Source organism: Solanum stenotomum, chromosome 2, assembly GCF_019186545.1.
Source record: "Solanum stenotomum isolate F172 chromosome 2, ASM1918654v1, whole genome shotgun sequence".
Taxonomy (NCBI): Eukaryota; Viridiplantae; Streptophyta; class Magnoliopsida; order Solanales; family Solanaceae; genus Solanum; species Solanum stenotomum.
The window spans coordinates 57,652,618-57,679,579 of NC_064283.1; the positions used below are offsets into that span (position 1 = coordinate 57,652,618).

Consider the following 26,962-nt stretch of genomic DNA (forward strand, 5'->3'; position numbering starts at 1 on the left):
CAATGTTATGTGAAACACCCAGAGCTGTTTAAGAAGAAGAATAGCAAAGGGGAGGAACAAGAGGACAAGGATAAGGGAAACAAAAAGCATGAGAAGGTGAAGCCTAAAAAGGGGGCACAAAAGCAGCTGGACACCCAGCCTGAGGGGTTTGTGGAGCAAAAAAAGAAGTTTGGGGGTGCAAAGCAACAACAACCCGCTAAGCAATGGCAAGTTAACACTAAAAATAAGTTTGACAATTTGGGTGGGATAGAGGATGACAGTAATGAGGTACAGGAAGTACAAGGGAATAAAGTTATCACTAAAAAGTTGTCTACAAAGGCATGGGTAGAGGGACGGTTCAAGAACGAGGACAATAGTGAGGGTGTTGGGGACAAGGGAAACAGTATCAACACCAAGGTTGTTAAGGATAAGGGGGATGAAAATATTCCCCAAGATGTGGGGAACAACGGCTCTACTAATCAGGGTCAACAAGATGACCTTGTTGACACAGCTACTAATGACAATATCAACATGGAGGGGCAGAATGACTTGGGGGTAGAGATGAAGATGCCTCAAGATTCACAGGGCTTAAAAGAAACAAAGGAGGATGAGGGGATCGAAGACAATATCAACAATGCATGTACTTCGGGGGATCTATCCCCTAGACAAGCTAGTAGTTTAATAGCCAAAAGGGGAAAATCCAATATTCCCCTTCAGGTTCAGACAAGGGGCAGTAATGGTAGGTCAGCAAGCAGTGACCAATGATAGACAAAGATTTATTTTGGAATATTCGATCAGTTAATACCCAAAATTCATTTGGGAGATTGGTCGATCTCAATAGAAGAAACAATTACAATTTTATTGCTCTTATAGAGCCTTTTCAGGCTCCGACGGAGATTCATAATTTTAGAGTGCGGTTAGGATTTGACAATGCTTTTGTCAACAGTTCTGGGAAAATATGGATTTTTTGGCGGAATGAATGGGAAGGGGTGGTTCTGCAGAATGCTATTCAACAGCTTACAATGAAGTTTTCTTGGGGCGGGAGGATTTTTTTCATTACTTCAATCTATGCTAGGTGTGATGCCATAGAAAGATTGGAGTTATGGGAAGAATTAGAAGAAATGGATACGGCTGGTTCACCATGGCTTGTGGGGAGGGATTTTAATGTTATTTTGAACAAGGAGGAGAAGCTTGGTGGTCAAGAGTTCTCACAACATGAGGCAACAGATTTTGCAATGTGCATAAACTCATGTGCATTGACAGAGGTGAGATTTACTGGGAGTAAATACACGTGGTAGAATGGCAGAATCAACGATGCTTGCATTTTTGAAAGGCTAGACAGAGTGTTGGTCAATCAAGAGTTTCTTGATGCCATCCCACAAGTGAAGTGCAACACTTGTCCAGACAAGGTTCGGATCATGCCCCAATCCATGTTATTTGTAATTCTTTGGTCCGTAATGTGGTGAAGCCGTTTAAATTCCTTAATTTCGGTGCAAACACAAAAATTTTAAGGAATTGGTAAAGAATTGCTGGAGTATAGATTTTACAGGATCCCCATTTTTGGAGCTTCATGTAAAGATGAAGAAAGTAAAAAAGGCCTTGGTGGAGTGGAGCAAAGTAGAATATGGGAATATTTTTGTGCAATTTGCAACATTGGAGAATGTTTTACTGGAAAAGGAGGCTCAATTTGAATTGCTGCCCAGCCCAGAAAACAGGGCAGAACTGTTCAAAGTAGAGGCTGAATTGAAGAAGTTCCTCAAATTATAGGAGAACTTTTGGAGACAAAAGGCGAGAATGAAGTGGTTCCTGGAGGGTGACAGAAATTCTAAATTTTTTCACTCGTATGTTCAGGGCAAAAGAAGGAAATTACACATAACTGAAATACAGGATGTGGATAGGAATATCCTTACTGATGATACGAGGATAGGGGAGAAGGCCATCACTATTTTTCAACAACAGTTTATGGAGACTAATATTAATCAGGACTACTCTATGCTTGACTATATACCTTTGCTCATATCTGGGGAGGTTAATGATGCTATGATTAAACTCCCAGTCATGGAAGAGGTGAAGATAGTTGTGTTTCAATTGGATGGAAATAGTGCTGCCAGGCCGGATGGGTTCTCGGGACTATTTTTCCAAGAATGTTGGGACATTGTCTCCCACGATGTCACCAATGTAGTCAGGGCCTTTTTTTGTGGACAGACTTTGCCAAGATATATAACTCATATTAATTTGGTTCTACTTCCAAAGAAAGATCTGGTGAGATCATTTTCAGACCTTAGACCAATTAGTTTGAGTTGCTTTATTAACAAAGTCATTTCAATGGTCCTACATGGCAGAATTGCGGCAGTTTTGCCAAAGTTAATTTCTCCTAACCAGTCTGGATTTGTAAAGGGTAGGAGTATCTCTGAAAATGTGCTTTTAGCTCAAGAGATCATTGGTGACATTAACAAAAGAAACAAGCATACGAATGTGGTGGTGAAGCTCGACATGACAAAAGCCTATGATAGAGTCTCTTGGGTCTTTATGACAAAAGTCCTGAGGAAATTTGGGTTTTCGGAGGTGATTATTGACATGATTTGGAGGCTGCTTTCAAATAATTGGTACTCCATTTGTATCAATGGGCAAATTCATGGATTATTTCAGTCTACTAGGGGTCTTAAACAAGGGGATCCTTTGTCCCCTACACTGTTTATAATTGGTGCAGAAGTTCTGTCTAGGGCTCTTAATGCTCTACATTCTGATTCATCCTATTTAGGGTATGGGCTTCCCAAGTGGAGTCCCAATATTAATCATTTGTCATATGCATATGACATAATATTATTTTGCTCTGGGGACAAGGGATCTATTATCAAAATGATGATGGTACTGCGGAGATATGAAGAAGTATCTGGACAGTTAATTAATATGACTAAAAGCTACTTCTATTTTCATGAGAAAACTCCACTGATCTTTTCTATAAGGCTGAGGAAGCTTACTGGGATCAGGCAAGGGGAGTTTCCAATGACTTACCTTGGATGTCCGGTGTTTTATGGGAGGAAAAAGAGCTCATATTTTGAGGATTTAATGAGGAAAGTGGCCAGAAGAATCCTATCATGGCAGAATAAGTTTTTGTCATTTGGTGGAAAGTTCATTCTCATAAACCATGTTCTTCAATCTATGCCTATACACCTTTTGGCAGCTCTTACACCCCCTAAAGGTGTCATAAGGAAGCTACATCAGATTTTTGCTAAAATTTTTTGGAGTGCCACTAATGCAGAAAAGAGAAAACATTGGGTGGCTTGGGAAGAGATGTGCTATCCTGTGAATGAAGGAGGCCTAGGGTTTAGATCTTTGGAGGTAATAAATAGGGCAATGCATGCTAAGCTTTGGTGGAATTTTAGAACATCTGTTGGATCTTTATGGAGTGTTTATATTGGCAATAAATATTGCAAAAAAAGGCATCATGTTTTGGCCGTAGGTACAGGTGCCTCACAAGCCTGGAGAAGTATGATTAATGGTCGGGAGAAAGTGGAGCCTTATATTTGGTGCAATTAAAAAATGGGAACTCTAGCTTCTGGTTTGACAATTGGACTAATTTTGGGGCTCTATACTACACGAAAGGAGAACTAGCAGTCGAGGAGGAAAGACAAGTTAATACATTTGCAGATACAGGGTCCTGGAGAATTGATGCTATTGAAGGGGTTGTTTCTGTGGAGATGACAGATATAGTATTGAACAGTATCCCCCCTTCAATTGGGAATGAGATTGGCAGGGTCTGGTGGACTGGCAGCAAATTTGGAGTATTCTCATCGAAGTCAGCTTACCAGATAATCAGGCCTAGAAGAAACAAGATAGAATACTCTCAATTTATTTGGGGTACGGGTCTCCCTTTCAATATTGCCTTTTTTCTTTGGAGAGTCTTAAAAAGTAGGGTTCCAACTGATGACAACTTGAAAAGGTGTAGGATCCCTATAGTGTCTAAATGTTATTGTTGTGAGGAGGGTTGTGAAGAAACTACGAATCATTCGTTCTTGACTGCCCCGGTAGCTTGTAAACTATGGCAGCATTTTGTGTCAAGCACAGGTATCAAGTATGCAGGTAACCAGCTATTTCCAGCTCTGAACAGTGTTTGGAAGGGAGTGGAGGGTATGAAGGCAAGGCATATAATCAGGAGTATCCCAGTAATCATCATTTGGGAATTGTGGATTAGGAGGAATCAGATAAAGCATGGCAGACAGGTATCATACTATGTTGTGAAAGATAGATGTGAAAGGATGATACACTGGCTAATTAAAAATCACTATCCTAATTGGAAGGATGTCCCTACAAAGTGGCTTTAAAGTTTTGACAGAATTCAGCAACATAAAAAGCAACTGATCTTTAAAATTGTTAAGTGGAAGTTACCTGGAGCAGGAATGCTCAAATGCAACACGGATGGGGCTTGTAGGGGGAACCCTGGGATCAGTTCTTATGCTTTTTGCATAAGAAATGACCAATGTGACCTCATTTATGCTGAGGCAAATACCATTAGGGTTGCTACAAACTTGATTGCGGAAACCACTGCTATTTGGAAGGCTTTACAGTTTATACTGCTTGGCATCTGGCAATCCTTGGTAGTGGAATCGGATTCTCTGACTCTAATAAAAATCCTAAGAGGGGAATCGAAGATCCCATGGGAAATCAGTAGGATGGTGGAATTTTTACGTAGTCATTTGCAGGCGAGAAACATACAGCTAATACATACATTTAGAGAAGGTAATCAACTTGCAGACCACTTGGCAAATGAAGCATTCAATCATGTAGTGAAGGTGCAATACCATAATTTTAATCAATTACCAAGTGTTGCCCGGAAGATATTAAACATGGAGAAATCCCAAATCCCATCCCTACGGATTAGTACTAAACCTATTTACACAAAGGAGATTTGATACAGATTCAGCACACAAAACATAAAGCCATGATGCATGCAGTTATGACACAGGGTACAAAAGTCATTGAGCATCAAAAGGAGATCTACGCACAAAAAAGGATTTATAGGAATGGGGTACAACAGGTATACTATGGGTTACAAGTTATGCACACAAAAAGAAGGGTCAGATATCAACAACAAGCTCAGTCAGGACTAGGAGGTACATGTAGATCCAGAGAAACGCCAAGAGCTGAAAAAGAGAAAGAGAGGAATCTAGTTATACAAGCTCAGATGCGATCAACAAGCAAAAGTAGGAGGAAGAAAGCTTACAAGTCAAAAGGCAGGGACATACAGGAGATGCGTAAGTCTTGCACCATTCGAAGACTTGGCCATGGAGGGACAGCGCAGAGGGCACTGGAAAAGTCAAAAGTGGCCTCATCTTGAAATGAAAGGGGAGGAAGGGAGAAGATACCTACATGACACCAAGGAGAAGCACGATGAACATGAGGAAGCCGTCAACATCGTGATATTGGAAAGTGAAGGGAAAGTGGTAGATGTTTTTAGACAAGAGATATTTAATTATTCCTTATGTAATGGCCTAATGTTACTTGGGCCAACATTTTTCAGACATGTTGATTAATTAATAAAATGGGCCGCATGCCCGATAGTTGATTAAAAAAAGAAAAAAAAGTTAGTCGACACATGCTAACCTTTACTTATTAACTTAACTATGGCAAGATAGTCTGATCTGGCATAAACAGCACGTGCGAGTAAGTGTAATTATCTTACCTAAATAATAAATTCAAACTTACCTTGTTATAGAAAATATCATACTAGTAGTATCTTATAACACAATGAAAAGTACATTATTTCCTTTCCATGTTCCCTTTCCAATGTAGTAGTACTTTCCATCCTTCAAGCATTCAACATTCCTATATAAACACATTCCCATCTATATTTCCTCCATCACCAATCACCATTTTATTTAGATATTAATAGGAAAGAAAAAAAAGATAAAAATGGGGAGAGGAAAAGTTGAGTTGAAGAAAATTGAGAAAACATCTAATAGGCTGGTTACTTTTTCGAAAAGACGACAAGGCCTGATTAAAAAAGCAAATGAATTAGCGATCTTATGTGATGTGGATGTGGGAGTAATAGTTTACTCCCACAGTGGGAAGTTGTATGAATATGCTAAGCCAAGGTATATTTTAACCATGTATACCTGTTAGAAAAAGTAAATAGTGAATTAAAATCGATTATTTGTGTAGAAATTTCACTAAAAATGTAAGTGTTATTCCTTATCATGACTTGATTTCGTTACTCCTAGCGGCGAATATGTATGAGCATGTATACAAATAATCTAAAGTCTCAATAGTTAATTCTTAACTTTTCGATTGAAAAAACAATATATATGAAGGTGTGCAAGTGTACTATTCCGTAGTAGTAAGGATTATTATAACACTGTTCCTAAAAATTTCATTTGTCTTTCAATAATGGATGTTAAATCGACTAATAGAATGATATTCTTATTTCGATTTTTGTCTATGCTTCTCTCTACCATGATTAAGTGCTAAATTATTTTGTTGTTATTATTATTGTTATTATTAAATAATAAATTATTATAGAAGTTAAAGTTTTTTTGTTTATTAATATTATTATTTGTAACATATCTTTTTTTTTTGTGAAGTATGGGAAATATTCTGGCCAGATACAACCCTATTACAGAAACTAATTCTGAACCTGCAATAGTAGAAACTATTGCAACTGAGGTGGTAAATTAAATATATATTTTTCACATAAATTAATTGATTACATTATTCATTTATTTTAGTCAAATATTTTTTCCAATTTAATTATTTTAATTAATTAGGAGCCTCAGACTGAGTTAGATAACCTCAAGGAAGAAATTGCAGTGTTGCGTAAGATGCAAAGGTATGTTTTTCTATAAATTTTATTTTAAAAATTTTAAAAATTCTAAAGGGGTGTGAGATAGAGTGTGTCCACAGAATTATGATGTGAATTTTAGGCTCGATAATGATAGCTTGAGGGACAAATAATATGTGTGATGAATTTGTATCATAATTATACTTTATATATTCAATATTTCTCTAATATATTTATTATTGATGATATTAATTTTTTTGTATATCATAATGTGAAGTGGGTTGCTGGCAAAAAACCTTGATGGCTTGAGCTTCACAGAATTGCAGAATTTGGAACATATGTTAAAAGAAGGTGCTTTGAGTGTCAAGGATCACATGGTATATATATTCATTTTTTCAATTATTTGTGACATTATGGTATCGAGACTTTGAAGTAGCCATTAATATTTATATTAGAATCGATCGTCTACATCACACATTTTGATGTGCGGCTTTGACCCAGATCCTAAATAATCGTGCGATGCTATATGCACCAAACTATATCTTTTGTTGAATTAATTTTTTTAATTAGTTATCACATGTATTTCGAAAATAACCCCTATTTAAAATTAGAGGGGAAATAAAGAAGCATTTTTTTCTTGATTATTTTTTATTTATATTTCAGGAACGAAAGCTGATGGGGCAATTTGAATTGTATATGCCGGAGGTATAAATATATATAATTTTTTCTAACTCGTGATGAAATCAACCGTGATTTAAAAACATGAATTTCATTAAGAAGATTTTATACTTTATTATTTTTTTCGAAATATTTCATTGATCACCTTTGTGGCTTAGAATTTCTTTTCTCTTTTTCTTTTGGCAGGAGGAAGAGGCTATGATTGAGGCCAAAACATTACCTGAACAAGTAAGTAGCCTTAATTCAAACTTCACTTAAATTATATTTTAAATATTATAATTGTGATTTATAATTATTAATTTTTCCTAATTTTATTATTAAATTTACTAAAATATTTTAAAATATAGATATTTTGAAAATTCAGGTTATAGAACTCCAATGTGAATTAGCTATGAAAGAAAATTCTTTTGATGAAACTGACACTTTCTTGCATTTGAGGTAATTCTATTCATTTTTTTTTTTCTTCTAATTACTATTAATAATTTTTTCCTCTTAGAAAAAGAAAAAACGTACCTCTATTGGTTCTATTATTATATGAAGACTAAATTTGAAAACATTTATGAATGCATGCAGAATTTTTTAAAACTTTTTAGTTTAAATAAAATGATATGATCAGTGATAATTTCATTTGATCGACTCAATTTATTTGAGTGATATGGGAGGACACTTTCGTTTATGCATTTCTCCTAATTTTTTATTTATTTTTTATTCCTTAATTTTTTAAATATTTTTGCTAATATTAATTTCATATGTAATTTTAAATAGAGCGATATAATCGGTGATAATTTCATATAGTCAATCTAACTTATTGGAGATTGAGATCGTGCAATTATTATTGTTACTGGTATATTGAGAAACTTTAGTGCTTCTTAATATTTTAATGATATTGACTAGTTTAAATGTTAATATGATTTGTAACAATTTCATGAAGTTAACTTTATTTATTTGAAATTGAGGCACGATTATTATTTTATGTATATGAAAGACTGATTTAGAAAATAAATTTTAAAAATTTTTTTATGTTTTACAGGCTGCCTGTTGATTCCAATTTGAAGTTGGGAACCCCAAAAGCTGAAAATGATGCTGACAATCCTATGATCATAGATTGATTTATATTACTCTTTCACAATTTGAAATAAAGACTCTCTTTAGTTTTTACATTAATCTTTGCTTATTAGCTTGGTTAAAGCTAAGTTGGAATAAAGTCGAATGTTTGACGCAAAAGTTGGATTCTTCTTTTGATTTTATCAAGAAGAATTGAAATTTAAAATTGATCTTCTTTTTTCAATTTTTTCTATGTTTGATATTATCATTGTGGTTGTGCGATGTTTCACTTGGTTTTTTTGTCTTCATTCGATGATATATATTGTATTGAGACTTAAAATGATCAGAATTTGTGTCGTGTAAAACCTGTTAAATAAAAAAATATTTTCTATTAAGATCTTTTGCATAATAAGATTCGAATATTTAAGGTGATTTGTTCGGTATTGAAAATGAACAACTTCTTAGTATGGAGTGGGTTGTTCCCTTCATAAGTCTATTTGAAGCAAATTTTGATCATGCTTTAAATATCGAATAATTAAATTATAATGAATATGAAACTTAATAAATAATTTTGGATTTCAAATCAAAATCTATGTCATCTGTATCAACTAAACCACAATTTATATCATCTTTAGATGCTTTAAGTATTATGAATTTTAATGTTACCAATGTCACATGTTATCATATAAGATTGACCTTGTATTTTCTTAAAATATTTTTTAGAAAATATTAACATCCAATAAACAATGTTATTTTTGTGGTTACCCTTTCTTTTTAAGTACACATCATTCTTTAGCTAACTAATTATTTTCTAAATTAAGTACTATTAGCATGCATTAGTCTAATCATTACTTTGATTAGTCACTCAAATGACGAAGGGTTCAATACAATTATTCACTAATTTAATAATAATTCTCTTATAATGGTTGCCTGCCTTCTTTCTAATAGTTTTCTCTAAATTTTTTTAAAAAAAATAATCATATGGTATATCAACAATACAAACAAATCGAAATTTTATTTATTATTATATGTAATTAACTTAATCACACTTTTTTTTGGACCACATACTTTTTCTATTACAAAAATTAAATATAAAACTTCTTGTGTATAAAATATGACAATTTATTTTTTGAGTTATTTAGCTAGATCGGTCTATTCAAGATTTTTTTATCTTTATTCGGACTTGATGATAAAGATATAATCACTTTTATGGATTCGTTGAAATGATATTCTTAATGGCATATTAGTTACACTTGCCATCAAAATAGAAATTAACTGTTTTCTTGTTCAAAAATATGAAATATCATTTGCATCATTATTTGTCGAATATATTTTATAAGCAAATAACTTTTTGTTTTGTTCAAGATAATAATAATTTTATCTTTAAAAATTATAAAATTGGACAAACATAATATGTGGATCAGAATATCCTAATGATTGTGTTATAACTTTGTGTGTTTAACATATATTTAAAATGTGGAACAAACAAAAAGTATAAAAGTGAAGGAACAAAATTATGTCCAAAAATGGACCAATTGTGCTACTTTTCCTTTACATAACCTTTTTATTTTTCCTTTCAAAATCAATTGAAATCACAAATTATTAAAATCACCAAGTGTCATTACTTAAAAAAAAATCTGATTTCATTGAAATTTGACTTGTCGAAAATATTTTCAATGACATTTTGATGAAAATATTTATTGAATATTTACATTATTTTTAGTAGTGTATGAATCTGATCTTGAACTAAGAAAGTTACAAAAAACTTAAATTAGAATTTCGTGAATATGTTATGCAGAAGGCAAAAAATATACATTAATTTTTCTTTTAAGACTTTAAGTAGTTTAGTAGATATACCAAAATCTCAACAATCTTAATAATAATGATAAATCTAAAAAATATATAAAAAAAATTAATTAATTAAACAATTAGTTCATCCTAAAAGTCCATTTAAAGTACAAATGCCGCACGAAGCTAATTAAGTAGTTTTGATTTAATCTTTCAAGATAATTTCCATAGAAATTTTAAAATTATTTCCAAAATAAATTTTTATATATTTTAAAAGTGTAAATTCTTATACTATCAATGTGATTTAAAACATTATAACAAGTTTCTTGACTTATTTTTCAAAAGTAATTGTTTCATAATCTAACGCTAAATAAGATTGACATAGATTTTTTATGTTTAATGATAAAAGTTATCTGTCGCAAATTTCTATTTAGTTTACATATATTGAATGTAAAAATTCCTTTGGATACATAAATATTAAATCTTCTAATATTATTTATATTATATAGAGAGAGAGATGGAAACAAAGATAGTGATGCAAAGGTAGATGTCACAGGCTTATGGAAAATAAAACTAATTAATGTTTGATTGGTAATTAAAGATTCAACGTGTCAAGATTAGAGGAGGTCAACTTTTAATCCTGACCGTTCAATTGAGGTTAGGCCACCAATCCGATTAGCCAAATCACCCCAAATAAGAATGCTTTGTTTGGAACCGTCCCAAAAAGATAAAATTTAAAATTTTAAGTTTTGTCTTGTATAATAATTTTAATTTAACTAGTATCAACTTAATTGTCGTACTGATCACAAAGAGTTGTGATGAAAGGGATATAATCACTTTATCTTTAATAAGAAGTTTTCGACTTTTGAAGTTTAGGTGCAAAGATAGATTTAAAATTTAGATTTACGGTTATGGTTTAATTAGCTTAGACTTATTATATTTTTAAAATTATGGATTCAAATCTACTATGATGCAATCTTGGAGAATTATTACACATAAATATGTAGTTTACGTAAAAAAAAATACATAATAAGGTTGCATCCAGGGGCGGATCCACATTGAAGGCTCCGGGTGCTCGAGCACCCATTAATTTCGTATCAAACTATATATATTTATATAAAAATATGAAAGGTGGTATAAAATTAAACAATGAACACTAGGGTTGTTTATGGCAATGGTTAAAAAAAACTAACTGAACCGCAATCCGAATCAAACTGATTAAAAAACTGATATTTAATTTGGTTTGGTTAGGTTAGGTTTTTAAATTTTGAAACTGATACTATTTGATTTGGTTTTGATTTAATTAAAAAAATAACCAAACCAAACCGAGAAATTAGATATATAAAATTTATAATTATTTATATATTACTCATAAATAAAATACAAATATTTGTTAAATTTTAATTAACGTAAGTCTTTAAGTTTACCATTTTCTCAAGCCTAAGTGTCTAACACTTAAATTTTGGCCCAACTATTCAACCCTAAGTCCAAATCCATCAAAATCCAGTACTTTAATTTTTACCTACCTTACCTCACATAAGATAGTCACACTTTCTCTTAATTGAATCACTTTATTCGTGTAATAATAATTCTAGTATTATTTAATTGTTTAATTGAACCACAATAACTTTCCTATGGATTGTTCATGTACTAGGTGTATGTGTCTGTCAAGATATGTATGTCCTCAAAAAAATTTATTACTCTCAAACTGAAAAATCAAAAAAATTTATTACTCTCAAACTGAAAAATCAAAAAAATAGAACTAAACCAACGGTTATTTTTTTGTTTGATTTGATTTGGTTTTAGAAATTTAAAAACTGACTAGATTGGTTTGATTTCGATCTAAACCACGAACACCCTAGTGCACCTAGGCAACAAGCAGTTGCTTGATGTAGTGGTTGTTTGTGCATGCTCAAAGTTATATATTACATGTGCTATGACCAAGTTTTGATTCCCAGTATGGTGCTTTTTAAGTTAAAATAGCATGCAAAGCACGTTGAATAATCGTTATGAATTCTATCATCTCCCTAATGAATTACCTTTTCATTATCACTGGACCTGCAATCAAATTCATCGTAAAACTCATAATACATAATCTTTTAAAGAGAAGCACTTTTTCTTTCATAAGCTTTACGAAACACAAATTTAAATTACTCGAGGAATCGATATCAATATCAAACATAGAGTGAGACACCAAACAATTGTAGTACTTCATAAAAAAACGATAAAATCAACTTCATATCACAACCAGATCACCACTATGAAATTGTAAAGTAGTCATTTGATATTTAATTTGCATTTTGCAATAATGGTTGGCCAAGATATTGTAAAGTATTAATTATATGATCTTATATAATAAGAGACGTGTTTGTTTGTGTCGTCCATATGTGTTGCATGAATATCCTATATACATTTTTTTTTTTTAAAAAAAAAACATAATTTAAATGTTTAATCCAAAAAAATATAAAAAATCAAAAGATTGTGTTATTCAAAACCCTACTTGTGTGATCAATAGTTTTTAGAAAATATCCTTATTGTAAAACCAAAACTAAAAAGAATACTTTGATACTTAAGTAACTACTAAAGTCTGAAATACTTGCAACAATGACTAAAGAAAATTATTTGCAATTGTTGCCAAACTCGCAACAACGATAAAAAGTTATATACTTGTTATCAAATTTTTCGTCTTTCTTTTAAATCAAAACAAGTAACTAATAAGTCACTATTATCATATTTTGGTCATTGTTGGAAGTGGTAGCTATAGTTATGTAGTTAATCTATCGTTAGATAACTCATAGCTTACATATATATTTTTTAATATAATTTTACATTAATTTATTATTAAATAAAAAATAACAAGGACTGATAAATCACAATTAACTACAGAATTTACTTGTCGTCATTCATATTATTTTTCAGTGATGCATCTCTACTATCTCACGCTTGCTTGGTGTTAGATTTCCATGACATAAATCCGAATTAGTTAGACCAGTTCAAATGTCCGATGGTTATAAATATATTTTAAATTTTTAAAAGAAATATCAACATTTATTCTTCATCAGCCAATCCTGACCGTCCATTCTTCATTCAAGATCCATTAATATCAAATCACGCTTAATAAAAACAACGGCTGCACGTGTATTCTTTTATCATGCTCTGCAGGACCACTATATCATCCCTTTTTTATCACTTTAATTTAAAAGAAAATAAAAAATTGTATATAATTTTATTAATATTTTTTTTGTATATAAATAGGGGAGGGCATGAATGCAAAGAAATGATCACAATCATTTCACAAAATTCTATAGTATTTTTTTCTTTAGTTTTCTTAGCCACCTTCAAAACACTCATCATCACCTTGTCCCCTTCTTGATATTTGATACCAAAATCCCTTATACTTTTCCACTTTGCCTTTTCCATAGCAAAATAGGATCAAAATACTCCTCACTATTTCCTTGTGTTTGTTGTGAGCTAATTCATCTAACCACTAAGTATCATATCTTAGTTATATTGATGAAATTGACATGAGTTCGATTCTTACTGTTTTCTTTCCTTTTATTTTGCTTCTTGTGAGCAAAATCACTTCCAACTCTAAAACTCATTTTGCTTCTTGTGATTAAAGCCACCTCCAATACATACATGTGCAGCTTGATAATATCAGTACTGAAGTCTTCTACTTATCTTAAGTGTGAATTCAATTCTAAATTGATTATTCTTGGTTTAACAACAACAACAAAAAAATTAGGAAAAAGGGAAAAGAACCGCCCCACCTAACCCTTATAACATCATATTTACTTTCCTTATTTCTTTTTGCCCTTTTCTTAGTACCTTGGCCTTTGATCATAGCTAAAATACACATGCTCATAACAATCTCTTTTTCACTCACCAAAATACCTCAAAAACTTCTCTCCTTTTCTTGAGAGTTGAGTACTCACCCTTCNCCAATACCCCACCCCACCCTATTTTTTTGATTTGGAGTAGTAGTAAAACACAAGTTACTACTACTACTCCCATTTTCTTGGTTCTTCAATTATAGAATCAAAAAAATTTCCTTTTTTTATCACTACCTACAAAGCCAATAGACTATTCTAATTTTGTCTCATTTTTTTTTTTAGTTAATTTGTTGTTTGTTAGTTTTCTTCATACAATGAGACAAGCACAACAACAACAACAACCATTTGCTGCTCTTCCACGAACAAGCAGCTGCAAAAGCTCGAAAAAAATCATACCTGCAAATAACAATACTTATTCGCGGTCTTACTCTTCAGCTACCCGTGATTATTCAACTGACAAATCTCTCGTTCTTCCTAACAACGGAAGCTCATCATCGTCTTCTTCGAACAATTTCAATCGATTAACCAAAACCCGAATCGGAGTTTCATCTCTCCTCCGATCACTCATCAGCATCATCTCATTCCCTTCCGTACTCCCTACTTGCCGATGGCTAAATCTCCCGAATCAGTTCTCAATTACCCCATCCCTCGGCCGGAAAGTCACCGGAACTTTATTCGGTCACCGGAGAGGCCACGTCAGCTTCGCCGTACAAGACGATCCGAAATCCGACCCGGTTTTACTAATCGAGCTCGCAGTTTCAACTTCATCGTTAGTAAAGGAGATGTCGTCGGGATTGGTCAGAATTGCGTTAGAATGCGAGAAAACGGCGGCGCCGGGAGGTAGCCGGAAGAGATTAGGGCTATTTGAAGAGCCGATGTGGACGATGTATTGTAACGGGAGGAAATGTGGGTATGCAACATCGAGGTTATGTACGGATTCCGATTGGCATGTGTTGAGTACAGTGCAGAGTGTTTCCGTCGGCGCCGGAGTGATTCCGGTGGTGGATGATGGCCGGAAAATTAGTGCGGCGGAAGGTGAGTTGTTGTATATGAGAGCGAAATTTGAACGAGTTGTAGGGAGTCGTGACTCAGAAGCTTTTTATATGATGAATCCGGATGGTAATGGAGGACCTGAACTCAGTATTTTTCTTCTTAGGATATGAAAATTTGAAAAATGAAAAATAGAAAAAAAAAATTGATATGAAAATTAAAGAAGAGAAAAAGTTGAAATGATAATATTTATAATCTTTTTTTTTTTGTTTGAGTATTTTGAATTTATAGTGTGTTTAATTAGGTATATGCAATGTTTTTGGTTAGTGATTTTTTGTACTTTTTGTTGTAAGTTTTCTATATGTATATTTGCATGATCATATGCATGATTTCTTCTGCATTTCTCCTTTATTCTCATATAGATCGGTTTCGGTGAGATGGATAGTTTCAGTTTAATATTAATCAAATAACAATTAGATTTGAGAAAAGATTTTGATAAAGAGTGTTTTCTCTTTTTATGAAATTTATTTCATGTGAATCCGGATTAATTGAATCATTCTTTTACATTAAAATGATGAAAAAGATGCTTAATATCACTAGAGAAGGAGAGAATAATACAATTATAGTTAAAACTATTAATAATAAGTACTCATGATTATTGTTGACTCTATTGATGTTTATACATTAAACTACAAAATATATCTATTATTTGGTGTAGTTTTAATAAATTATTAAGCATGATGCTATGTTCTATATTGAAATATTAAATTTATATGAATTTGATATCGTAAGATTAAATTTGTGATAGTGATCGTGCTAAAAGTCTTAAAGGTTCAACATTGTGAAAATTCAAGGTAGAGTACTATTCAATGTGGAAACTTTTATGTTTCGACATGGATAGCTAGATTCGGAAAATATGCATGCAGTGTTTATATTAAGCTATATATTTGTTGTTTGTATTTTGTGTGTCTAAAGTATTTTTTGTCTGATCATACGCATTGAGGGGTCGTTTGGTGTGAGGTATAATAATAAATAGTCCTGGGATTAAATTATAGTACCGCTTATTTTGTTGTTTGGTTGGCAAGTTCGGGATAACTTATCCCGGGATTAATAATTAGTACCGGGATAAGTTATCCCTTTCCTTGGGTGGTATAGTAATCCCGGGATAACTTATCCCGGGATAAAAAAGGTAAATGACAAAAATGTCTCTTTCAACCCTTTTGTTATATCACTTTTTACATTAATGAAGGGCATNGCTATATATTTGTTGTTTGTGTTGAGTGTGTCTAAAGTATTTTTTGTCTGATCATACGCATTGAGTGTTTATATCAAGCTATATATTCTGTTTATTCTGATGCATTATTCTATGTCATTGAAAGTATTGACACAATTAACAGGTTGTTTGATCACTTCATCTACTTTTAAGTGATACAATTTTTTTGTTGAAAAATTATGTAATTGTTGAACATTATTTATCATGATTCTAACGATATCTTAAAACGAAAAATTGAGCACTAGAATTGCTCATAACAAAATTATTTTCTTCTAATTAATTAAACCACGTTATTGCCTTATTGGTGAAGAAAACGCGGAAGATTAATTATTAATCACTATTTGTGGGGTTTAAACCTATTACAAGCAAAGAAATGTATTTATGTAATGATTGATGCAACAACTGAAAGTTAAAATGGTATTACTGGTTGATTAGAAATAGTGTAATTATCAGTCTAGTAATTATTCAATTTAATTATTATATTGATAAGTTTGTTTGTCACAATGTAATTATAAATGTATTGTGTGGTTGCACAATTACAATTATAAAATTATATTAAATTTTAAGAATAAAAGTTAATTATCTAAAATTAAAATTTTATATTAAACAAATAATAGAATTTATAAATGATATTGAATTAAATATTTAAGATATATAATATCTTTTTAAAATATACTAATCAACAAACACGTGTTCTTAATTAATATTATAAAAAAATGATTTATGTTCTTTTCAAATTAATATATGTGAATTAAATTAATAATAAAAATTAAAAGTATACGATTTCTATGAACATAAAATACATGTTTACAAAAAGATTAATGTTATAAACAATTAAACAAAGTGTCATGAATTTCTAACTAAAAATAAATGACTTGAAATGTGAAATATCAAGTCAATATTATTAAAACAAATGAAATTGAAAATATAACATAAGTTCTAAATTTGAACAAAAATTTAAGAAAATACTCTTATGTCAAATTTCAACATAACGTACATAAATATGATTTAAAAGAAAAGAAAAACGTAAATCTATAACTTTATTTAACAATGAATTTTCCTTCAATTTAAAAATTAGAATACTGACAAAATTATGCTAATGAAAAAAATTAAACATAGAATAAACAAATAAAATAGATAATACGAAAATCGCAAAAAATCAAAAGAAGTTAAGTTGAGCATGAGAAGGAAATGAAATATTAATATAAAATAAAAATATATTTTTAGAATAATAAAAATATAAAAATAATAAACTAAAAATAAAGATAAAAAGAATAAATTAAAATGTAATAGCTAGTAATTCACCATGTAAATTACCAACAATTCACAACCCCTCGTTGAAAATTGGAAAGTGTAATTTTTTTATTTAATTACATGTTGATTAAGTAATTATATAAGTCAACCAAATATATAAAATAGTGTAATACTCAATTACATCAAATCTAATTATAAAGATGACTTTTCAAATCGGCTCAAAAATATAAAATGTGACAAACTAAACATACGAAGAACTTAGCTAAGAGAATTTGCAATTAACATATAAACATAAAAAACAGTAATTTTAATTTTAATTTTTAAATATATCATATAATTTTCCGTCCAAAAGAATTTTGATGAACTCACTTGCCCCACGTGGCTCTGTCCTGTTAATTGACCAATTTAATAATGTAAATAAAGTGTTTTAACTGTGGACTTTTTCTTGGTAATAAACACCTATTGTTTAATATTGGACTTTATTCCTCAAAGTATGACTTAAAAGCCTTAAAAGACTGCTTTAATTTTGCAGCTGAAAAACATACAATGATTACTTTTTAGTCACCAAATGAATAATATAATCGTTGTGAATATCCACTCTCCATATATATATTTGTTAATGGTAGCGTTCAAGCCAAATTGCATATATCTTAAATTATTTACTTGACACTTTGTTGCATGTACTAATTAGTCAAATAGTAAAAAGATCTACATCGCAGGATTATTTACTTATCCTATATTTATGAAAAATAGAGTTTCTACCATTAGTCGCCTATGAAGATTAGAATTCGATGATATCAGTAACAATTTTGTTTAGCGGAATCCAGTCATCATTTAGTGATATAGTGTAGAAATGAATAATGTAACTCTCAATATTTCAATACTCTATTATTTTTCGCAGATTCAACTGAAATATCAGGAATAATAGGATCTCTTTAGGAACTTGTCTGGGAATGCAACAAGGGTGAAAGAAGACCAACAATGAAAGCACTATGTTGGGGTGACACGAACATTGAGAAATAAAAGTTAGGGGAGCGAAAAAAAGATTAGATATCCCAATAATCCTAGCCGTAAACGATGAATTCAAAGTTATTGGATGATTTCATTACTCAAAAGAAAAAGGAATATAGCTCTTTACGAGTAGTATCATAATTCATAACCTCTCTATAGGAAATAAACCTTAAATCACAATGTAAACCTATTTATCAGTGAAGTTTAGTTTACAAGCGAATCTCATAGAATTATTTTTTTTACAAATGAGATAATTCATCTTAGTTTTAATATGTAAAGTATGTTTTTGGCCGAGCCTAGGAATTGACAAATTTATAGGGACGGATTCATCTTCTTTTGAACGAGCTGTGGAGCTACTTGTTCTTTCTTTTAAGGTTATTACTTCATACCACCACTTTTAAATTCAAAATTTCAAATGTAAAGCATATGTTACTTTTTAGTGTTTTTTAATTTACTAAATATCGAGTTCAAAATGGGATACAACGTAAATTATTCCGTAAAATTTAAATAGGAGAAATTACGTGGATAAACAAGCATATAGTAGTTAATTAGCTGACATAACTATAGTTTTCATTAATTACCACTCGCAACTTAATTTTAGCCATAATTAAGTCCCCTCTCTCCTCTCTCCTCTTTTATATATATACAAATACAAATTATACATATACAATTATATGACATATATACAAATACAATTCACATTCCTCCACTCTTTGCCCTCTCTCGCTCGTCTCTCTCTTCCCTCTCCCAATCTCGCTCGCCAAATATACAAACACATATGTATACCAGTTACATATATACAATTATCTGATAGATATACATATACAATTCGCCTCTATCCACTCTCTATCCTCTCTAGCTCACATCTCTCCTCCCTCTCCCAATCTCGCTCGCATGATATACAAATACATATGTATACCAGTTACATAGATATAATTATCTGACATATATACATATACAATTTGACATATATACATATACAATTCGCCTCTCTCCACTCTCTACCCTCTCTCACTCGCCTCTCTCCTCTGTCTCCCAATCTCGCTTGCATTTTTCCTCTCTCTAACATATAGTTACGAATCGTAATCAACAAACTATAGCTATGGAACCTAATTAAATTTATTTTAATGGCTATTTGCGAAATTTCCTCATTTAAATAAGTATAAATTATAGGAACCACATATTATAAGTACTAAATAACATCCTATCCCTTCTAGTTTTCTATTTACCAAAAATCCCTTAAAAATGATGTTTGTGGGATAAATAGTGTTGTGCACGGGATACATTAGGTTTGATACATTCCACATAGCGTGATACATTTCACATAGCGTGATACATAGCGTTGTGCACGGGATACATTAGGTTTGATACATTCCACATAGCGGGATACATAGCGTTTGATACATTCCACATAACGGGATACATAGCGTTGTGCACGGGATACATGCGGGATACATAAGTAAATAAGGGATTTTTGAAATTTTTGAAATAAGTAGGGGTAAATGGATATTAAGGTAAGTAAAGGAATGTAGTTAAGTAATTTGTCCTAAATCTCGCTCGCCTCTCTCACTTTATACAAACACAAATCTATAAATTGTGTTTGTGTTTGTATAAAGTGAGAGAGAACTGTATATACAAATACAATACATATATATTCGTCCTATACACTTATAATTATACAAATACAAAAATTCCCATGCCCAGTTCTCTTTTGCCTTTAACTCTTTCTCTCTTTATACAAACACAAATTATATAAAAATACAATGTATAATTTGTGTTTGTATAAAGCGAGAGAGAGATTTGATATACAAATAACAAATGTTTTAACTCGATTCAATTGTATACAAATTCAAAGTTTGTGCAAATATACAAACACAATCATTAATACATATACATAGTAGTTGCATCTATACAATTTTCTAACCGTTATACATATACAATCGCTGCGATTTCATACAAATCAGATGTCTGCAATTTGTACAAAGCAGATGCTAGTTTGCTATGGAGCGCGAATAGCAAAACTATAGCTATCAAAAGCTTGTGATTTTTATATTTGTTATTCCTAAAATTTGCTTTTAATTTTATATAACTTATAAGATGTTGGTAGATGGATAGATAGGAAATAAATTATTCATTTATAAATTTAATACGATCTTTGATTGACAATTTAAAAATCCGCATAACTAGTACATATATAAATTACAAGAGATGTATAATTTATGCAACATAGAATATGGAATAACTAATACCTTATACATTTATAATTCATACATGTATAACTAATTCATAATAACTCTAACCAAGTACCAAACAATATTGAAAAGAAAAGGAAACACTCACACCAGTATAACAATTAGCTCGAATGAAAATGACCAAAATGGTCCTTCATAAATGGATAATACTTTATTTTGGTCTTTAATATATTTATTATTAAAAGGGGAAAAAGTAAAAAATATCTTTAAACTATGTGAAAGGAGCAAAAAATGTCTTCAGTTTATAGTTTGGCTAAAAAATATTCTTACGATCAATACTTTGGTTCGAAAATGCTAAACTATGCGAAAGAAATAAAAATGTCGTCCGTTTGTAATTGGTCCAAAAATGCCCTTACCCTCCCGTTTTCATTTTGGTTTCTTAATATATTTTAGTTGATTCAATGGTCTGATTTTAAGCGAAGAAGACCTAAATCGAAATTCAAATTGATGGTGAAGATGAAAGGATGGTTAGGGCAAATGGGTTTCAACAAAAATGGCGGAAACATTAGCTGGTTCCCTGGTCATATGGATGCTGCCAATCGTGCCATTCGCCGCCGGCTCAAACTCTCCGATTTTGTCATTGAAGTCCGTGATGCCCGTGTAAGTGTCTAATTCAATGTATTTTGATTCTATACTAGTAACACCTTGGTTAGCAAAAAGTAGTGTTTTTTTGTGTGAGATAACCAGATACTGCTTTGATACTTGTTTAAGAATTCAGGCTAAAAAAGGATTAGTACTAAAGTATGAAACTTTGGAACTGATCTTGAATGGAGTACTAAATAAGAGATTGTTGAGTAAACAAACTTTATGTTAATAGACAAATATGTGAATTAAAGCTAAAAAGGAGTGATTTTTTTTTTGGGGCATACTAGGAGAGATGAGATTAGGAACCATGATATATGGGCTAAGGTGGTCGTGACCTTTGTGATGGATAAGATGCGGTAAATGAGATTGTGATGGTTCAGGCATGTAAAGAGGAGGGGCGCACAGGTTGTTAGTGATAGGCCAAGAGAGAAGGTGCATAGAGACTGATCGAACAAGAATTGAGAAAGAGCAATCGCACATCTTCAGCTCATCAATGACCCTAGGCAAGAGAGCATGGGGGCTGAGAATTAGGGTAGACAATTAGTAGGATGTTGAGCCATTTCTTGCATTTAGGTCGGGGGCATGGATCTGGTTTAGAGCACTTTATCTTCTCTCTCTCTCTCCTCCTTACCAGTATTATTATGAAAGAGTACTTTTCTGCCATTACCTCATTTTTCATCAGTCGTACTACTATTGTTTCTTTTACATTAGTTACCCTTACTATTTCTGCTGACAATATTTTTCCTAGTTAGTATTGTTATGAAATAGGCCGAATAGCTATAGCTGACCCCAACTAGTTTGAAATGAAGTTTAGTGGACTGAGTAATTAAGTTAATTTCAGACTAAACATGTTTAAATTTTGCGTTTTTATGCAGATACCATTATCCTCAGCAAATGAAAACTTGCAGTCTATGCTTTGTGAGAAAAGGCGGGTGATTGCTCTCAATAAGAAAGATTTGGCCAACCCCAACATCATGCATGTACCTATTCTCTCTTTTGTACTCCCTCCGTTTCAATTGTTTGTTTGGTTTTGACTTGGCACGAAGTTTATGAAAGTAAAGAAGATTTTTGAATCTTGTAGTCTTAAACCTGCCATGTGGAAAGTTGAAATTTTAAAGAGTTGCGGAAAAAATGAAAGAGGCGTTCTTTTTTAAACGGACTAAAAAGGAAAGTAAGACAAACCTGATCCCATAACAAGTTATCTGAAGCCTTATGCATGTTTGTTTCAATAAACTAACGAAATTGATTAGTGTTTTGAGGAGTGCTTTGGCTTTCATATGACACAAATAGTAATATAGCATAATGTCTTTTAAATAACTGTGCTTATTGAAGGAACTTTAATTAAATTTGGATTGGTTTGATGGTGTTCACAATTGTAAAAGTAAAGCTTACATTTTTTTATTTTATGCAGAGGTGGATCCGATATTTCAATTCATGTAAACAAGAGTGCTTCCCAATAAATGCACACAGTAGAAGTTCTGTGCAAAAGGTTAGCTAACATTTTATCTATGCTATTTAGATGGAAGCTTGTGGTTTAATGGCTTTGTATTATGTTGTATATTTCAAAGATGCAGCAATAGTTATCCTTGAGCACTTTATCAATGTTATTAGTTGTAATGAGTACTTGTAGAACTTTATGTTAGTATTCTTAGAGTAATTTCAATTTTCATCAACTAAAAATTCAATTCTCAAGTACATTTTAGCCTGAAAAGATCTCTGACTCTTTATATTTTTAGAACTATTTGCCTCACTATTACTCCCTCTGTTTCAATTTGTTTGTCTTGCTTCCCTTTTTAGTCCGTTTCAGAAAGAACACCTCTTTGCCTTTTACAGAAACTCTTGAATTTTAACTTTCCACATGGCATGTTTAAGACCACGGGATTAAAGGACATTTTGGTACATTCTACATCTTTAGTTCAAGACCACAAAATACAAAAAAACTTCTTTACTTTCTTAAACTCCGTGTCAAGTCAAAACTAGACAAATAAATTGAAACGGAGGGTAGTGAAAAAACAGAAGAGTGGTGTAATTGTCAACCTCCCCACCCCTCCCCCCCAAAAAAAAGAATAACTTCTTTCTGCTTTGGAATGGGAAGGCCCACTTCACCCAATGAATATATTGCCCATTATATATGCTAGAAAGCAAAAAATGTCATTTTTTATCCTTAGTAGGCCAAGTACTATTAGTGCAGAATATAGTCAACTGCGACCAGACTAATGAATGCTGAGGGAGAAAGGTGCTTTTGATTTTATTTTTGAGTGAGCCAGACGTTAATAGGCTACCTTTCTTCCAAGATTTTCTGAAGTGTTCTTTGTTATTTATGTATTGAAGCTTCTCGATATTGTGGAGTTTAAATTGAAGGAAGTTATTACAAGGGAACCTACTCTTCTTGTCATGGTGGTTGGTGTTCCTAATGTCGGAAAATCAGCTTTAATCAATTCCATCCATCAAATTGCATCATCCCGATTTCCAGGTGAAACAATTGTTTCTGTTAGTGTTTCTGTTTTGTGATTCTGTATGACATACATGGTTCTTTTGGGATGCTGGCATATTACGTCAAGCGCTGATGGTTTTAACCTTTGTCTTAGTGCAGGAGAAGATGAAGAGGGCTACAGTGGGGCCTTTGCCTGGTGTTACTCAAGATATTGTTGGATATAAGGTATGAAAATATTCAATAACTTGGATATCTGTTAGTTATTCAGTGATGGCTAAAATTGTGTGTGATAAATGGTGCAATCTTTCATTTTCCAAATTATACATTATAGTTTCTGTACTCCTTTGCTGTTCAGGAAAAATAATTTCTTTCATGTTGACCATATTCTACTTCACAACACAGATTTTTGACCCTAGATAGTAGTATATAGGGGTCGAGAATTAGGGTGGAAGGCCAGTAGGTAGTAGGTAGACGAATTTTTGTTTAGTACTCTCATACTACCTTATTTTTCAATTATTATTTTTTACCTGTTGTGCCTCTGCTTCGGTTATCATACTGTTTGTTGTTGCTATTGTTCTTTTCTCCATTATTTTATATATATGGTTTCTTCATTACTAAATTTCCTTTATTTATTTTTTTACTGTTTTTGGATATAACCGAGGGTATATCTGAAACACTCTGTCTACCTTCAAATGGTAGGGGTAAGGTTACATACACACCATCCTCGCCAGACCCCATTTGTGGAATTTCACTGTGTATGTTGTTGTATCACAGATTTTTGACCGGTTTAGATATTCTATCTGGCTTGTAGATGTTTTAAGAGAAGTGTAAATACATATATGAAGCCCAAGAGATTATAGCTACGGGAAGGTTGAGCTTAGTTGCTTCCTCTCTGATACATTAGATGCTTCAGCAGAAGCATTAAGCTTTGCAGCTGGTGCAACTTGCAAGTCCCTTTCCTTCTTTTGCTCAGAGCTAGCTCAAGAGTGTGCATATTTTTGGTTGCACAGTGACATTCCTAAAAGAAGAGAAATTTTTATCTCTCTGAACCTGAAAATCCAGGATTTGAATTCGATGTCCTCTTATCGATTCCTCCTGATGTCCAATTACAGCCCGAGTGTCCAAGTATGTCGGAACTAAAGAACAAAGCAAGTGCATTTCATCATCAGACAACCACTCCCTTATCTGATGGGCCAATCTGTTACCTTCTCTAAGATAGTTATAAATTTTAATTGATGTCACCTCAATAAGAAAAGAGAAAGAGTTTAATACTTTTAACTGCTTATAGAAATTCCCTTTTAGATGTAAAAGCGATATTCCAATTCTTATTGATGATCGGGTACCAAAAGCTGCTTTTTCATGGCCATAATTTCCATTAGTTGAGAACTTTAAGTCATTGAAACAGGCATCTTTTTTGTTACATGTTATATTGAATTGCCTGCTGTTGCATATTAATGTTTCTGATGCTAATACATCGCTGTACACAGATTGCACATCAACCTAGCATATATGTGTTGGACACTCCAGGTGTGTTGGTTCCAAGTATTCCAGATATTGAAACAGGGTTAAAGCTGGCTCTAGCAGGTTAGTTCCTTTTCCAAGTTTACATTCTATTCGTCTAAAGAGTTTTTTTTTTAAAGCAAAAACGTCTAATATCAGCCTTAGGCAACTTGGTTTTATTAAACCTAAGGTTGTCTTTTTGCTATCAAGCATTGTAAGGAATGGTAAAGGGTAAACGATAAACCCCACTATAAATGAGACAAAGAGCCCACCATATTGAAGCAGAGCCAATGAGAAACTATGGTGACCCTTTTACGATTCAACTTCACTTAGCCTCCTATGGTACCTGTATGATTGTGCAGGGTCCATCAAGGATTCAGTAGTTGGTGAAGATCGAATTGTTCAATACCTATTGGCAGTTCTAAACACTAGAGGAACTCCTCTTCATTGGAGACACTTGATCGGTAGGGAAACTGAGGGCCTTCATCACGAGTTGGATGACAAACCTGAGTATAATCTCAAGGATCTTCTACCAAAAAGAAGGAAGCCACCCAATAAGTTTGATATCTACTACATAGAGGTAATACATGAAGTTTTTTTTTAAAAGGTCTAAGTTTTATTGATGAAATACTTAGAAGTGTAGTCACATGTGTACACAATTTGGAAAGTGTATGATCATAAAATCAAATTTAACCATATCTAATCCAATAAACCATAAAACTTCTCTTATTCCTAACTAATGGAGTTAAAACTACTTTAAATTTATTTATTTATTTATTTGGCATGAGTTGTACTATTTGATTGTTTCTTTCGCTTTGTTTATCTTATTATCTTGTTACTGCCTGTTATTACTGCTTCTTTTTCATCTCTCGTCTTATCGGAAACAACCTCCCTACCATCACAAGGTAGGGGCAAGGTATATGTTCACACTACCCTCCTTAGACCCCATTTGTGGGATTATACTCGGTATGTTGTTGTGTTGAAATCTGATACAAAGTAAGGTAAGCCATGCCATTTAGTTCAAGAAGAAGCCCATTATCGTCATCATCTTCTTCTATAGATGTTATCATGTTTCCTTTGTTTATAGGATATGGTCAGTGAAGTCCAACGCACGCTATGCACCACACTGTCGGAGTTCAATGGTAATTTGGAAGATGAAGGCGAGTTGGAGATTTTGATAGATCAGCAGTTTGAAGCTTTGCAAACGGCTCTAAAGATACCTTACAAGGCATCGGAAGGTCGCATGATGGTGTCAAAAAAATTTCTAACTCTATTTAGAACAGGCAAACTTGGTCCTTTCATCCTGGATGATGTCCCTGATACATCTGATTCTGCATCTTGAAATGTCATTTGCAAGGTATCAGTGTATATAATATGATATATCTTTTTTGAATACTTCAACCCTGATCAATCTAATACTAGTTTGGAAGTCGTCTTAATAGACATATTTGCACTATTTTCCATGAATTATTCATGTTGCTTTTACTCTTTTTGATAATCGAGAAATACCTGAGGTAGAGGTTCACGATTCAAAAGTCAGTGGATAATGTGCTGGCCCTCTAC

General features: G+C 32.2%; 4 protein-coding genes and 1 long non-coding RNA gene across 5 annotated transcripts; 4 read left to right on the top strand and 1 right to left on the bottom strand.

The window, feature by feature from the left end:
• Positions 1 to 740: 740 nt before the first annotated feature.
• LOC125856132 (uncharacterized) lies at positions 741 to 1,277 on the top strand. Its single transcript, XM_049535693.1, has one exon. The coding sequence runs from the start codon at positions 741 to 743 to the stop codon at positions 1,275 to 1,277; it is 537 nt and encodes a 178-aa protein (XP_049391650.1).
• Positions 1,278 to 4,786: 3,509 nt separating this feature from the next.
• On the bottom strand, positions 4,787 to 5,380 carry LOC125854967 (uncharacterized). Its single transcript, XR_007445439.1, has 2 exons — positions 5,204 to 5,380; positions 4,787 to 5,123 (listed from the first exon to the last, which is right to left on the bottom strand). It is a non-coding gene; the product is annotated as an uncharacterized LOC125854967 (long non-coding RNA).
• A 1,181-nt stretch (positions 5,381 to 6,561) lies between these two features.
• LOC125856133 (uncharacterized) lies at positions 6,562 to 8,544 on the top strand. The gene is made up of 7 exons (XM_049535694.1): positions 6,562 to 6,645; positions 6,744 to 6,805; positions 7,035 to 7,134; positions 7,421 to 7,462; positions 7,622 to 7,667; positions 7,825 to 7,873; positions 8,466 to 8,544. The coding sequence occupies exons 1-7, from the start codon at positions 6,562 to 6,564 to the stop codon at positions 8,542 to 8,544; spliced, it is 462 nt and encodes a 153-aa protein (XP_049391651.1).
• Positions 8,545 to 14,007: 5,463 nt separating this feature from the next.
• LOC125854961 (protein MIZU-KUSSEI 1) lies at positions 14,008 to 15,486 on the top strand. Its single transcript, XM_049534571.1, has one exon. The coding sequence runs from the start codon at positions 14,415 to 14,417 to the stop codon at positions 15,261 to 15,263; it is 849 nt and encodes a 282-aa protein (XP_049390528.1). The 5' UTR covers positions 14,008 to 14,414; the 3' UTR covers positions 15,264 to 15,486.
• Positions 15,487 to 21,266: 5,780 nt separating this feature from the next.
• LOC125854959 (short integuments 2, mitochondrial) lies at positions 21,267 to 26,855 on the top strand. Its single transcript, XM_049534569.1, has 8 exons — positions 21,267 to 21,480; positions 22,341 to 22,445; positions 22,877 to 22,954; positions 23,797 to 23,938; positions 24,054 to 24,124; positions 25,387 to 25,483; positions 25,762 to 25,979; positions 26,487 to 26,855. Exons 1-8 carry the CDS (start codon positions 21,328 to 21,330, stop codon positions 26,739 to 26,741), a joined length of 1,119 nt encoding a protein of 372 aa, XP_049390526.1. The 5' UTR covers positions 21,267 to 21,327; the 3' UTR covers positions 26,742 to 26,855.
• The last annotated feature ends 107 nt before the right edge of the window (positions 26,856 to 26,962 follow it).